This window comes from Mercenaria mercenaria, chromosome 4 (genome assembly GCF_021730395.1).
Source record: "Mercenaria mercenaria strain notata chromosome 4, MADL_Memer_1, whole genome shotgun sequence".
Classification (NCBI taxonomy): Eukaryota; Metazoa; Mollusca; class Bivalvia; order Venerida; family Veneridae; genus Mercenaria; species Mercenaria mercenaria.
This window is the reverse complement of record NC_069364.1, coordinates 32,802,751-32,816,681: the sequence shown is the minus strand read 5'-3', so window position 1 is coordinate 32,816,681 and position 13,931 is coordinate 32,802,751. Positions and strand designations below refer to the sequence as shown.

Below are 13,931 nucleotides of genomic sequence, written 5' to 3'. Positions count from 1 at the left end.
TTCCGAATGCCTTCATCCTCTTGCTTCCCGCGGTCAAGACGAGGAACAGCAAGTCTCACAGTCACTGAGGACAGATCATTCGCTAGAGGGTTTATGATGTCTTCACTACCTGGGGGAGTCGTTGGTATGCACAGCTCAGTTTTGAACTCTCGGTTGAGTTTCTTTGCCTCATGTACGAAGCTGCTACATTTGAGCCAATTCTTTGTGTAGCCATCTAGCTTGGCTTTCATGGGATGGTCTTGAAAAGACCTGAACTTCTCTGCTTGAAGCAGAACCTTTGCATGTCTCCTGTCTTGCAATGGCTGTGTGCCTGTTAGCTTCTCCATGAAGGAGATTGGTGTAGACTTTGTAGCATCTGTCATGATCCGCAATGCTTGGTTCTGAACCTTGTCTAAAGCCTGTTGGTTAGTTTTGGCAGTAGTGGACCAGGCAGTTGAGCTATACTCTAAATGGGGTCTCACTGTTCCCTGATATACTGTCTTGAGTATTTGCTCATTTGCTCCCCACGTTGTTCCAGCAAGTTTGCGCATCATGGCAAGCTTCCTACGGGCCTTCCCTTCTGCTTGACTAATGTAGGGCTTCCAGGTTAGCCGTTTGTCAAAGGTCACTCCAAGGTATTTTGCCTCGTCTGCTTCAATCAGTGAAGTATTTCCCATTTTGATTTTACCCGCCCTCTGCTTTGACGACAGGGAGAATAGTGTGGTGGACGATTTTCTCTGTATTGATCGATACACACCAATCTTCAGCCCAAGCTGAAAGCTTGTTGATGGCTTCTTGCATCCTGTATGTGGCTGTAGTGGCATGTTCTTCCTTACACCATAACACCAGATTGTCAGCGTAGAGAGCAGCCTTAACTCCTTTCGGTAGTTCAGACACCAGATCATTGATGAAAAGCAAGAAGAGTGTAGGGAATAAGACTCTGCCTTGTGGTTGTGGGACACCATGATGCAACAGGAACTTCCTGCTGCTGGCATGTTCTAAACTGACTCTTGCTCTCCTGTTGTGGAGGTATGACTTAATCCACCTCAGCATGTGACCTCCTACTCCAGTCCTCATCAGCTTGATGAGGAGTCCACAGGTCCAGACTTTGTCAAATGCCCTCTGCAGATTAATCCATGCTGTAAGCATGACTTTCTGCTCTTGGAAGGTGTCCTCTATCTCTTGCGATAGATAAGTGGTCTGGTCCTCAGTGGAGCGGAATTGTCTGAAGCCAGCTTGTTGCGTTGCAAATAGGTTGTTAGTCTCCATGTGCCACTTCAGACGTGCATTCACAATCCTCTCCATGGTCTTTCCAACACAGCTGGTTAGGCTGATTGGGCGGTAGCTTGCAGCCTTCTTTGGATCCTTCCCTTTCTTGTGGATGGGGATCATGACTGCTTCTTTCCTTATCTGTGGAAGCAGTCCTTGTGTCCAGCTGTTGTTGTAAATTTCCAGGAGTTTGCAAATTGCTTCAGTGCCTAGATGGGTCAGCATTTCATTTGTGACTCCATCTGGTCCAGGAGACTTCTTTGTCTTCAACTGCCTAAGAGCTGTCTGTAGCTCATGCAGTTTAAGACCCTGCTTCATGCATTCTGGTGTCACTTGGCTTGTCTGCCTTTCCCTTTTTTCTCTTCGGGCGTCCCTTTGCCGTTCCCTGTTGATGTGGATGTTGGAAACATCTTTGTAGTTAGAGGCAAAAGTGTTTGCCGCTTGTTTACCCGTTAACAGTTCACCATTCTCTTTTAAAGTTACTGAGCCTCTTCCTGTTTCTTCATCATTCAGCTGTCTCGTCAATCTCCACAGCTTTTGGCCATCTCGCTCTAGGTTGAGCGACGGCTGTTTTGTTTCTCCAGCTCTTCCTCTGTGCTTCCTGTTTGTGCCTGAGGAATTTGGCCTTGGCTTGCTGTAGAGAGGGGTTATTTTCTTGTGAGGATTGTTTTCTGCTTCTTCCCTGGCTTCTGATAACTTTGCCTGTAGATTCTCCAACTCATCACTCCAGTATGGATTATAGTCCTTTCTTGCTCCCCTTGAAATGGCGCTGTAAGCAGCCTTAAGTATATTGGCGTTGAAGTCTTTGACAACCCGGTTGATGTCTCTACCTTCCACTCTGCTGTCTTTACAGAGCTCATCACTCAGACTTTGGTAAAAGGTCCACCTGGCCTTCTTGTAGTTCCAACTGGGGATGTTAGGTGAAGTAGAGGCTATACGGTCCATAGTAAGTTGGACTGGGCGATGGTCGCTACCTCCTAGTTGTTCATTGACTTCCCGCTTGACATGTCCATGTATGTCATCAGTACATAAAGCAAGATCAGGGGTTGATGTTGTTCGCCAGCTTCTGGAGTAAAAAGTTGGGGAATCATCTGCCTTGTTGATGAGGTTTAGCTTGTTATCATCTTGCCAGGTCTCCACTTCCTCTCCACGTTTATCCAGGTGGTCATATCCCCAGCTTTGTGAGTGACTGTTAAAGTCTCCTACAATGATGAACCTGGTTTCATCAGTTGTAACTTTGTCAAGGGACAGAGCTTTGTCATTTGGAGAGTATATGTTCACAAGTTCCAAACTGAAATCGTTCTTTCTGAGGCTCAGAACTTGGAACTCGGAGTCATCCATATGCGTGTTGGTCTGGACAGCGCTGATGTTGTTCCTAACCAATGTCATGATGCCTCCTTTTCGTCTGCCAATTCTGTCACAGCGGAAACACTGGTATCCTCTGACTTTGAAGGATTTCTCTGGCTGTAGGTGAGTTTCCTAAATGCAACAGACATTGATGTCTTTCTCATGGAGGATATGCTGAGTTCAGCTTTCTTGTTGAAGACACCCTCCGCATTCCAATGCATCAGCCTGAAAGGTTGATGCGGTTTGGTTCTTCTCCTTGGTATGTTCCTCCTTCTCTTTGCATGTTTTGGATTGAAGGAGGGACCCCCAGTAGCTGTGGGTGGACTCTGTTGAGGCTCAGAGCCCGGCACTAAATCCCCCTGGAGTGACCTCAGAGATTCAGCACCACGTTGTTTAATACCGGATGGCTGTGTAGACATAGCGATATTGCATGGTGCTGTGGTTTGTTAAGAGAGTGCCAATGGCCCAGCACCTCTGTCTTCAACTCTCTAGGTTTCTTTCGGGGTTACCTCACCCTTAGTTCCGAGTTAAAACCCTATCCTGGGAACACAGGAGCTTAGTATATAATTTGTCCCATAGCTGGGGGTCTGTTCATAGGCATCAGGGCGTGTCCACACACCGGTGGGCCTGGCATGCCACATATCTGGGGGCAGACCTCCTCCGAGTCCCCTGCAGTTCTGCCTGAGGCCGCAAGGTGCTCAGTTACCGTGTGGCGCCAACTCGGAGGCACTGCAAATGGGCTTGTCTGCAGAGAGGCTATGTACTGGTAGGGAAGACTTACGCACTCGGCTCCCTCTTCACCAGAAGGCTAGCCAGCGGTGGAGGCTGAAAGCGGATGGTGACAAGCACACAACACACAGCACACCACACTTGATTGATCAGCAGACCAATTGCCACACCGAATTTTTCCTAATTTGATTAAAAAAATCATGCTAATTAAACGAGTATAGCATTGTGATTTCATATGATCTCCATTAATAAATGCTAGGAAGGCATCACGCATCGTCCAGACTGAGGAACGCTTATTGAATTATTGTTGTTTTTTTGCACTCTCACATGTTGACAATCAAACGCAAAGTGTCAAAGACGTAACCGCAGCGCTAACTGGCTGAATACAATCACATCTAGTGTAACGGATAATTTGATTAGCTTTCACACTTCTCGCAAAAATCTCACAAGTACCTGCAGTAGGCGGAGCTTAAATTATGCTATCAGCTTGTGTGACATCTTGCAAATTGTCAACAGTCCGAGGTAGCAGTAATTGGCGAATGCGGATCCTAAAAAATCGGGCGTTACAGTTTAGATTTCGTTTGGCAAGGAGTGTCATGTCCGATGCTTTTGGACTCTGGCGATGCTGATCTGGACTGGAGTATTTAGAGATAAATTTTTTCGAAAACATGGCAAACATATACTGTATGTCTTTTTTATTCCTTCAAACATGCATAGAGATGTCTGTAAAACAAAATGTTATATGGTGCAAAAATTATGTATTTTAAGATGTTAAAGTTCGGGCTAGTGAAATTGGTGTCGGGCTTGGAAAATTTCCTATCTGGTAGCCCGAACAGGCTAGTGGATTCTAATCTGAATTTCGTATACTGTAAATGTCATCATAAATCATCACTTTAGCTTCCAGTTGGGCATGCGCACATACAAATATTAAGGTAACCTACCTCCTTAATAAATTCAGTATCATTTCTAGAGCTCAAAAAGGGCAGGGTGCTGTCAAAAAGGGGCATGGGGCTGCCAAAAAGGAGCAGGGTTCTGTTTTTAACAGGAAAGTTACCGTAGTTGTGTTCCAGATGTTTATAGTTATGTATTCATAACATTTATGATTATTGCACACTTATCAAAGAATAAAGTGGTAAATGATATCTTCCCAAAACCAGTAACGGAGTTTACCAATGGGTTTTTAGCTCGAAGATTCAAAGAATAGTCTAGCTATTCTACTCACCCTGGCATCGACGTCGGCGTCACACCTTGGTTAAGTTTTTGCATGCAAGTACATACAGCCATCAATTAAAGGCATATAGCTTTGAAACTTATTTTTTCTTTTTCTAGGTCAACTACCAACCTCTCTGGGTCAAGTCCCATAACTCTGACATGTATTTTGAGCAAATAATGCCCCCTTTTGGACTTAGAAAATTTTGGTGAAAGTTTTACAGGCAAGTAACTATCTCCAAAACTAATGCAGATCTTGATTTGAAACTTCACATGTGTCTTCGGGTTATAAAACTAGTTGATAGCAGTAAGTCCCATAACTCGACTTCATTTAGGCCAAATTATTCCCCCTTTTGGACTTAGAAAATTCTGGTTAAGTTTTGCGTGCAAGTACATACAGCATTTCTAAAAGGCATATAGATTTGAAACTTATTTTTTCTTTTTCTAGTCAATTACCAACCTCACTAGGTCAAGAACCCATTTTTTTGACATTTTTTTGAGCAAATTATGCCCCCTTTTAGGGCTTAGAAAATTTTGGTTAAAGTTTTACATGCAAGTTATTATCTCCAAAACTAATGCAGATATTGATTTGAAACTTCACATGTGTCTTCAGGCTTATAAAACTAGTTGATAGCAGCAAGTCCCATAACTCTGACCTTCATTTTGGCCAAATTATGCCCCCTTTTGGACTTAGCAAATTCTGGTTAAAGTTTTGTGTGCAAGTACATACAGCCATTACTAAAAGGCATATAGATTTGAAACTTACTTTTTCTTTTTCTAGATCAATTACTTATCTCACTGGATCAAGTTCCATAACTCTGACATGTATTTTGAGCAAATAATGCACCCTTTTGGACTTAGAAAATTTTGGTGAAAGTTTTACAGGCAAGTAACTATCTCCAAAACTAATGCAGATCTTGATTTGAAACTTCACATGTGTCTTCGGGGTTATAAAACTAGTTGATAGCAGTAAGTCCCATAACTCTGACTTTCATTTTGGCCAAATTATTCCCCCTTTTGGACTTAGAAAATTCTGGTTAAAGTTTTGCGTGCAAGTACATACAGCTATTTCTAAAAGGCATATAGATTTGAAACTTATTTTTTCTTTTTCTATATCAATTACCAACCTCACTAGGTCAAGACCCATAACTCTGACATGTATATTGAGCAAATTATGCCTCCTTTTTGACTTAGAAAATTTTGGTTAAAGTTTGACATGCAAGTTATTATCTCCAAAACTGATGCAGATATTGATTTGAAATTTCACATGTGTCTTCGGGGTTATAAAACTAGTTGATAGCAGCAAGTCCCATAACTCTGACCTTCATTTTGGCCAAATTATGCCCCCTTTTGGACTTAGAAAATTCTGGTTAAAGTTTTGCGTGCAAGTACATACAGCTATTTCTAAAAGGCATATAGATTTGAAACTTATTTTTTCTTTTTCTAGATCAATTACCAACCTCACTGGGTCAAGACCCATATTTCTGACATGTTTTTTGAGCAAATTATGCCCCCTTTTAGACTTAGAAAATTTTGGTTAAAGTTTTACATGCAAGTTATTATCTCCAAAACTAATGCAGATATTGATTTGAAACTTCACATGTGTCTTCAGGCTTATAAAACTAGTTGATAGCAGCAAGTCCCATAACTCTGACCTTCATTTTGGCCAAATTATGCCCCCTTTTGGACTTAGCAAATTCTGGTTAAAGTTTTGTGTGCAAGTACATACAGCCATTACTAAAAGGCATATAGATTTGAAACTTACTTTTTCTTTTTCTAGATCAATTACTTATCTCACTGGATCAAGTTCCATAACTCTGGCATGTATTTTGGGCAAATTATGCCCCCTTCTGGACTTAGAAAATTCTGGTTAAAGTTTTACATGCGAGTTTCTATCTCCAAAACTAATGCAGATATTGAATTGAAACTTCACATGTGCCTTAGGGGTTATAAAACTAGTTGATAGCAGCAAGTCCCATAACTGATATGCATTTTGGTCAAATTATTCCCCCTTTTGAACTTAAAACTCTTTTTGATATTTAACCTTTTTAGGTAATATTTTCCTGCCTCTGGGACAATATTTTGAATAGTCAGGCTTGGCTGTCTTACGGACAGCTCTTGTAACAATATTTTGTACTTCTGGTCATAACGTTCAAGCCTTATTCTTAAAAATGTCACCAAGGATGTCAACTTATTCATGTGAATATGAAATAGCGGAGGTGTTTATATGCATATAAGCTTGAAACCATACAGGTCACATTGTAAACTAATATTTATCAAAATTCATGAGATGTTTTTCTGTTTTCGGGGTACAATAAATGCCTGTCAGTCGGACTGCATCCGGATTAAGAAACAGTGGACAGCATCGAAATTTTCCACCGACGATTTTCTGGAAGTCTGCTATACTGATACACAGTCTGCATTTATATATTGTGTAAATAAGCACGTGCTATAAACATTTTGACATGTGCGTTGCAATTTGCAGACAATGAGTGGAAAAATTATCTGCCTATAAGCAGCTATTGTTTTGTTGTAATCATGATTTATCATAGGATTTCATTCCCTTCATTATCTTTTGACTGTTTAAAAAGTAACTTAAAAATGCAAATTTTCATTTTTAGCTCACCTGTCACAAAGTGACAAGGTGAGCTTTTGTGATCGCGCGGTGTCCGTCGTCCGTCGTCCGTCCGTGCGTCCGTGCGTCCGTAAACTTTTGCTTGTGACCACTCTAGAGGTCACATTTTTCATGGGATCTTTATGAAAGTTGGTCAGAATGTTCATCTTGATGATATCTAGGTCAAGTTCGAAACTGGGTCACGTGCCATCAAAAACTAGGTCAGTAGGTCTAAAAATAGAAAAAACCTTGTGACCTCTCTAGAGGCCATATATTTCATAAGAGCTTCATGAAAATTGGTCAGAATGTTCACCTTGATGATATCTAGGTCAAGTTCGAAACTGGGTCACGTGGGTTCAAAAACTAGGTCAGTAGGTCTAAAAATAGAAAAACCTTGTGACCTCTCTAGAGGCCATATTTTTCATGAGATCTTCATGAATATTGGTCAGAATGTTTATCTTGATGATATCTAGGTCAAGTTCGAAACTGGGTCACGTAGGGTCAAAAACTAGGTCATTAGGTCTAAAAATAGAAAAACCTTGTGACCTCTCTAGAGGCCATATTTCTCAATGGATCTTCATGAAAATTGGTCAGAATGTTCATCTTGATGATATCTAGGTCAAGTTCAAAAACTGGGTCACGTGGGGTTAAAAACTAGGTCAGTAGATCTAAAAATAGAAAAACCTTATGACCTCTCTAGAGGCCATATTTTTCACGAGATCTTCATGATATTGGTCAGAATGTTCACCTTGATGATATCTAGGTCAAGTTCGAAACTGGGTCATGTGGGGTCAAAAACTAGGTCAGTAGATCTAAAAATAGAAAAACCTTGTGACCTCTCTAGAGGCCATATTTCTCAATGGATCTTCATGAAAATTGGTCAGAATGTTCACCTTGATGATATCTAGGTCAATTTTCGAAACTGGGTCACGTGCGGTCAAAAACTAGGTCAGTAGGTCTAAAAATAGGAAAACCTTGTGACCTCTCTAGAGGCCATACTTTTCATGGGATCTGTATGAAAGATTGGTCTGAATGTTCATCTTGATGATATCTAGGTCAAGTTTTGAAACTGGGTCAACTGCGGTCAAAAACTAGGTCAGTAGGTCTAAAATTATTAAAATCTTTTGACCTCTCTAGAGGCCATATTTTTCAATGGATCTTCATGAAAATTGATCTGAATGTTCACCTTGATGATATCTAGGTCAGTTTCGAAACTGGGTCACGTGCGGTCAAAACTAGGCCAGTAGGTATAAAGATAGAAAAACATTGTGACCTCTCTAGAGGCCATGTTTTTCATGAGATCTTCATGAAAATAGTGAGAATGTTTACCTTGATGATATCTAGATAAAGGTCAAAACAGGGTCACGTACCTTCGAAAACTAGGTCAATAGGTCAAATAATAGAAAAACCTTGTGACCTCTCTAGAGACCATATTTTTCAATGGATCTTCATGAAAATTGGTCAGAATTTTTATCTTGATAATATCTAGGTCAAGTTCAAAACTGGGTCACATGAGCTGAAAAACTAGGTCACTATGTCAAATAATAGAAAAAACGACGTCATACTCAAAACTTGGTCATGTGGGAAGAGGTGAGCGATTCAGGACCATCATGGTCCTCTTGTTATGATCATGTTTATGAAAATCTAGACATGACACAAGCATGTTAATAGGGAATATTCATTGGCATTCTTACTAAACAGCCAATAATATCTTACAGCGTCATAAAGAAGAAAAGTTTGCTATATCTAGATTTGTTATAGGAAATATCTTTATTCTGTTACAGATTCTGCATATTACAAGTGTCTTGATGCTTGCAACATCTATATTGTATCATGAATGCCAGTTCGATAAATCAGGACGGAAGGTTTTACAAGGATGTACTGAAATATGTTCTTCGAAAACAAATACAGACGCTGGTGTGTATATTGTATTGTAATAAATTGATGGAAATTCCGAAATACCAACGATTTGAATGTGGCCTAAATTTTAGACTGTAGTTGATTGAAAATTTTGTAATTATATATCAACTCAGGAGAAAAACTGGCAGGAAGATATTTAAGAAATAATAAGTTACCATGTGTGGTTTATCTTAGAATAACCCGTGTTTTGAGTTCTAATGCATAAAAATATATCACGAAGGCCGTAGGCCTGAGTGATATATTTTTCGCATAAGATCGAAAAATGGGTTATTCTATGATAAATCACACTTGGGAACTTTTTTCGATTCTAACACAACATACTAGTATCAACAGTGTTAGAAAAAATGGTAACTACTTCTTACGACCGTGCTATGCACCTGGATCGGATGACGTCATTGCACGCAAGTGGTTTATTGCAGAATAACCCCAGATAGATTTTACTCTACATGTATGTAGGTTATTCGCTGGTCGTGTTAGAATTCTTTATAACTTAATTTCAAAATTAGATAACATTTTTTATGCCCCAGAAGGGAGGCATATAGTTTTTGAACCGTCTGTCTGTCGGTCTGTCCACAATTTTCGTGTCCGGTCCATATCTTTGTCATCCATGGATGGATTTTCAAATAACGTGGCATGAATGTGTACCACAGTAAGACGACGTGTCGCGCGCAAGACCATGGTCCGTAGCTCAAAGGTCAAGGTCACACTTAGACGTTAAAGGTCATTTTTCATGATAGTTGGGCATGTCCGGGCCATATCTTTGTCATCCATGGATGGATTTTCAAATAACTTGGCATGAATGTGTACCACAGTAAGACGATGTGTCGCGCGCAAGACCCAGGTCCGTAGGTCAAAGGTCCTAAACTCATCGGTTCTGCAATAATACAGTGGGATTACTGATCATAACAGCTAATTAGTGACTAGATAGACAGGCCTGCAACATATAAACTATTGTATATTGTAGGACATGGTGTCAATTAGGCAGTGTGGCAGTTGCTATCAAAACACAATTGAAACCCTTCCATGAAAGGATCTAGGTGTTCACAGCAATTTTTTATTAAATTATTTATACCAGCAAAAATAATTAGAAATATCACTTGTTAATCAAACACTTACAGCTACAGTTCATGAAATACTTTCTACAAATCAAGTTCAGATAATTCAGCAGTTTTTCCACTTATTGTGACATTTTTGTAGAAAAATATATCTTTGTAATCTAATCTAGCAGAGAATTTTTAATGACCAGTATCAACCAACATTGACCAATTGACCACTTCTGACCAATTTGGGAGTATTGATTTGGTTGCTTTAACTAAATAATGATGACTGCATTCACCTAATTCAAGCCCCAAATGCTCTTAAACAGTCAATATAAACTCTGCAAAATATCTTAGCAGTCAGTATTGACCAATTGACCAGTATTGACCACTTCAGGGAGTATTGACCAGGGCGGCTTTAACCGGTTGAAACTGCTGGTTAAAACTGAGGGTAGTATTAACCGCCCAACATTGCTGCAAACATGAATTATTGCCCCTTATTTGTGACAGATGTACCAGTGGGTGGCACACCCTGTGTCCTACAGACACATTCTAGTTTTAAATTTTTCAACTCTTGATATAACAAAAATTGGGGGCCAATATTGCTGAGTGGCTAAGGTCGCCAACTTCAAACCACTTGCCACTCACAAATGTGGGTTGAAGCCTCACTTGGGGCGTTGCTGTCTTCATGTGCGGAAGCTGTCCAGTTGGCTTAAGGCAGGTCGTGGGTGCCTGCCCTTAATGAAAAAATACCCGGAGAGGAACCTAGGGTCTTCCTCCACCATGAGACCTATAACTGTGTTGATGTAATGTTAAACAAACAAAAAAAAATCAAATATTGTTAAAACTTTGTCAGTATGTCATTGACTTGATTGTATCACAAAAACATGGAGATATGAAGATCAACAATGATGACACTGCATTATTCATTTCATTACAGCTGGATGTCAGGTTTCTTCAGTATATCTTTTGATATATTTTATCCACTTTTAAATTATTTAGGTAAATCCACTTTTACATTATTTAGGTAAATCAGTTATTGGAAGAGACTGGCGATGAAACTTTAGTACTGTCAGCAAGTCTAGGAAGTGGGTTGGTTACCCAGATAGGTTCAGAGAGGGCCAAGGCATTCATGATCAAAGATTCTTATGTGGCTACAAACTTTCTTGAGTTCCTCCAGAAAGGTATTTGAATATTATAGTTTTATAGGTACTTTTTTTTCAAAATGCGGAATTTGCAAAACTTAGCCGTAACAAAAATGATTGTTTGTTTCCGGTGGCCTGACCTACCCTATTTTTTTACCGCCGACCCTAAACTTTTTTAGCGGTAAAATCGGGCCGCATATTTTTGCAAATAAGTATATTATTATTTTTATAGCTCTTTGCACGAATGGACTACTCCACCGATCGGGCGAGTGGTTTTTACGTGGTAACTTTACCAAATTGAGAAATTAATACATCAGGCAAAATTACCTGGATTGACTGGAATTTACCCGTGAATCGTAAAAATATCAAAACGTCATGCTGGTAATTTTCCATTCCACAAACACGTGCGCCCTATCGTAATATCTTATTTACATCGCGGTTACTTTTGACACAATAAACGCGCGTGGTGCATTCATTTTTCAATGTAATCGCTTCAAATTTTCAACACCGCTTGAGAACTAATACAGTTTGAGTTCTATAACAATTTTAATTAGATATCGACAGGAATGTAGGCAAAATTCTTTAAAAACGATCAGATTTTCATATAATGTTTTGTAAAATTTCAAACAGCGCGATCTTGATTATTTACTGCTTTCTTAAAGTAAATAAACAGTACATACTATGGTAATAAAATTCAGACTCTTGACCAGAATGTACAAAAAACACAATTAAAAAATCTTAAATAATGAAAAAGCGGCAGCAATTTAAATACATGGAGTAAAACGATTTTTGGCAAACAGATTTCTGTTAGCACGGCAGAATAGGTTACGTGACCTTGTGAATGTAAATAGAAATGTGGTTTTAAAATAAAGCAGTATGATGTTGTTGCGGATTTTAATAAGTTTTAAATTATTCATAGTACATGTATTTTTTGACACAATATTTTGTTAGATATTCTTTTCAAACAATAATGTAAATTCCTTGAGGGCAAATAGGTCACAGAGGTAGGCTATCCACTATCATCGTTCACGACACATTTACATGTCAGTTTATTCGGGATATTGCACCTTCGCTTTTAAAAAAAGATAAAGAAAAAACTTTTTTATTGATTTCTTCTCAACAATTTAAGGAATCGAGAAAGTACGATCAGACAGTGATGTGTCACATGGCGCGAAAACATGACGTAATGCCATGACAATCTTGGGCAACTATACCGCTTTGATCTCCACTTCAGATATCATAATAACCGACACACTTCTTTTAGCTCTTAGAGGGGGTGTTAATTGATGATGAAAACAAGGCTAATTACGTAGTTTATCATCAGAATAATTACCGATAATTATTAATGTTTTTTTTTTTTTTTTCACTTTTAACACGGGTCGACGTTGGGTGGATGATGATTATTGTGTCCATATTTTGGGACACTTTTCAAAATAATTATTTTTCGGGATAACAGATTGCTACAGTCTTCCATTTTTAATTATTTTAGAAATAAGTCCTGTTTCTTTGAGTCATATGAAGTTATGACGTCTACAACATCAATTTATGTGATAGAATTGGAGGTCCACTAAAGTCTGAGCAGCTCTCCTAGATTTCAGCAGTTGGTGGACCTGCTGAAAAAAGTTAAGGTCGAGGCCTGCAGAGTCTTGAAAAGTCAGGTTTTAGATGGGATTTACAGGGTTTTACCTAGCCCCAAAAAAGGTGGTAAATTTACCACTTTTCGTGGTCCATGTCCCACTTTTCTTAGCAAAGGGGGGCATGAGTTTTCCCAAAAAAACAATTTTTCAAATTAATTAAAAGTTAATTTCAATCAATTTAAACTATTAAAATCCCAAAAGAGTATCAAAGTATTCAAGCAAATCCTAACATGTCCCCCAAAATAGTCTCTTTTTTCCAGAAAAATAAATTTGGGGGGACATGATGTCCCTCAAAATAAATTTCCTAGGGAAAACCCTGGATTTATAGTAGTAAGACGTTGAACAACCACTTGCAGCTTTATTAATTCACAATTTGGGCATACCAGTCAAAACTCCATTGTCTAGCATTTCCAGTTAATCCAGAATTTTAGACTTGGGTAGGGGGTGATGGTATTAATCTCAATGCAGCTCAAAGATGCAAATCATATTCCTGGCCAGTGTGCTTTTACTTGGTTTTAGTTTGAAATATAAATGTTGGTTGTTGAATAATATTCAATACTAAAATTATTATTTAAAGAGAGAATCCACAGCAAGATTTCTTTCAAGTTTCATGTTTAATCAAATATAAACCATGTTCTCCGCAAGTATTAAATTGCCAACTTCTCCACATGAATTAGCGGCGGAGAATGAATGATATAGGACACAATGATCCTATGACCACTTGATCCGTAGATTGACTGCTCTATCTATTGAGCTAATCAGATGGGCTACTCTGGAAATGAAAAAACAACAACAACAAAACACAAACATAAAGCATATATTTATTTCATAATATTTAAATACACAATCAAATGGCATTTTATATTGCTAAAACATCATCAAAGTCTTTGTACATTCTGGTGTAAATCAAACATAACAATAGGATGCATGTTTATAAGGTTTATAATCTCCCTGTTTGAAACTAGGGTGGTGTTAGGTTTAAAAAAAAAAAAAAAAAAAAATGCCTACCTACCTACCCTATTTTTTTTGGCCATGTCACTGGAAA

The 13,931-nt window shown here is 38.9% G+C and overlaps 1 protein-coding gene across 2 annotated transcripts in view; it reads left to right on the top strand.

The window, feature by feature from the left end:
- Nucleotides 1-13,931, top strand: part of LOC123551410 (uncharacterized) — a 69,897-nt gene that overhangs the window by 7,069 nt on the left and 48,897 nt on the right. For both annotated transcript variants that reach the window (XM_045340337.2, XM_045340338.2), the window contains exons 2-3: nucleotides 8,932-9,064; nucleotides 11,132-11,288. In XM_045340337.2, the coding sequence (XP_045196272.2) occupies nucleotides 8,981-9,064; nucleotides 11,132-11,288 (241 nt within the window). In that variant the 5' untranslated portion in view covers nucleotides 8,932-8,980. The remainder of the gene's footprint in view (nucleotides 1-8,931; nucleotides 9,065-11,131; nucleotides 11,289-13,931) is intronic.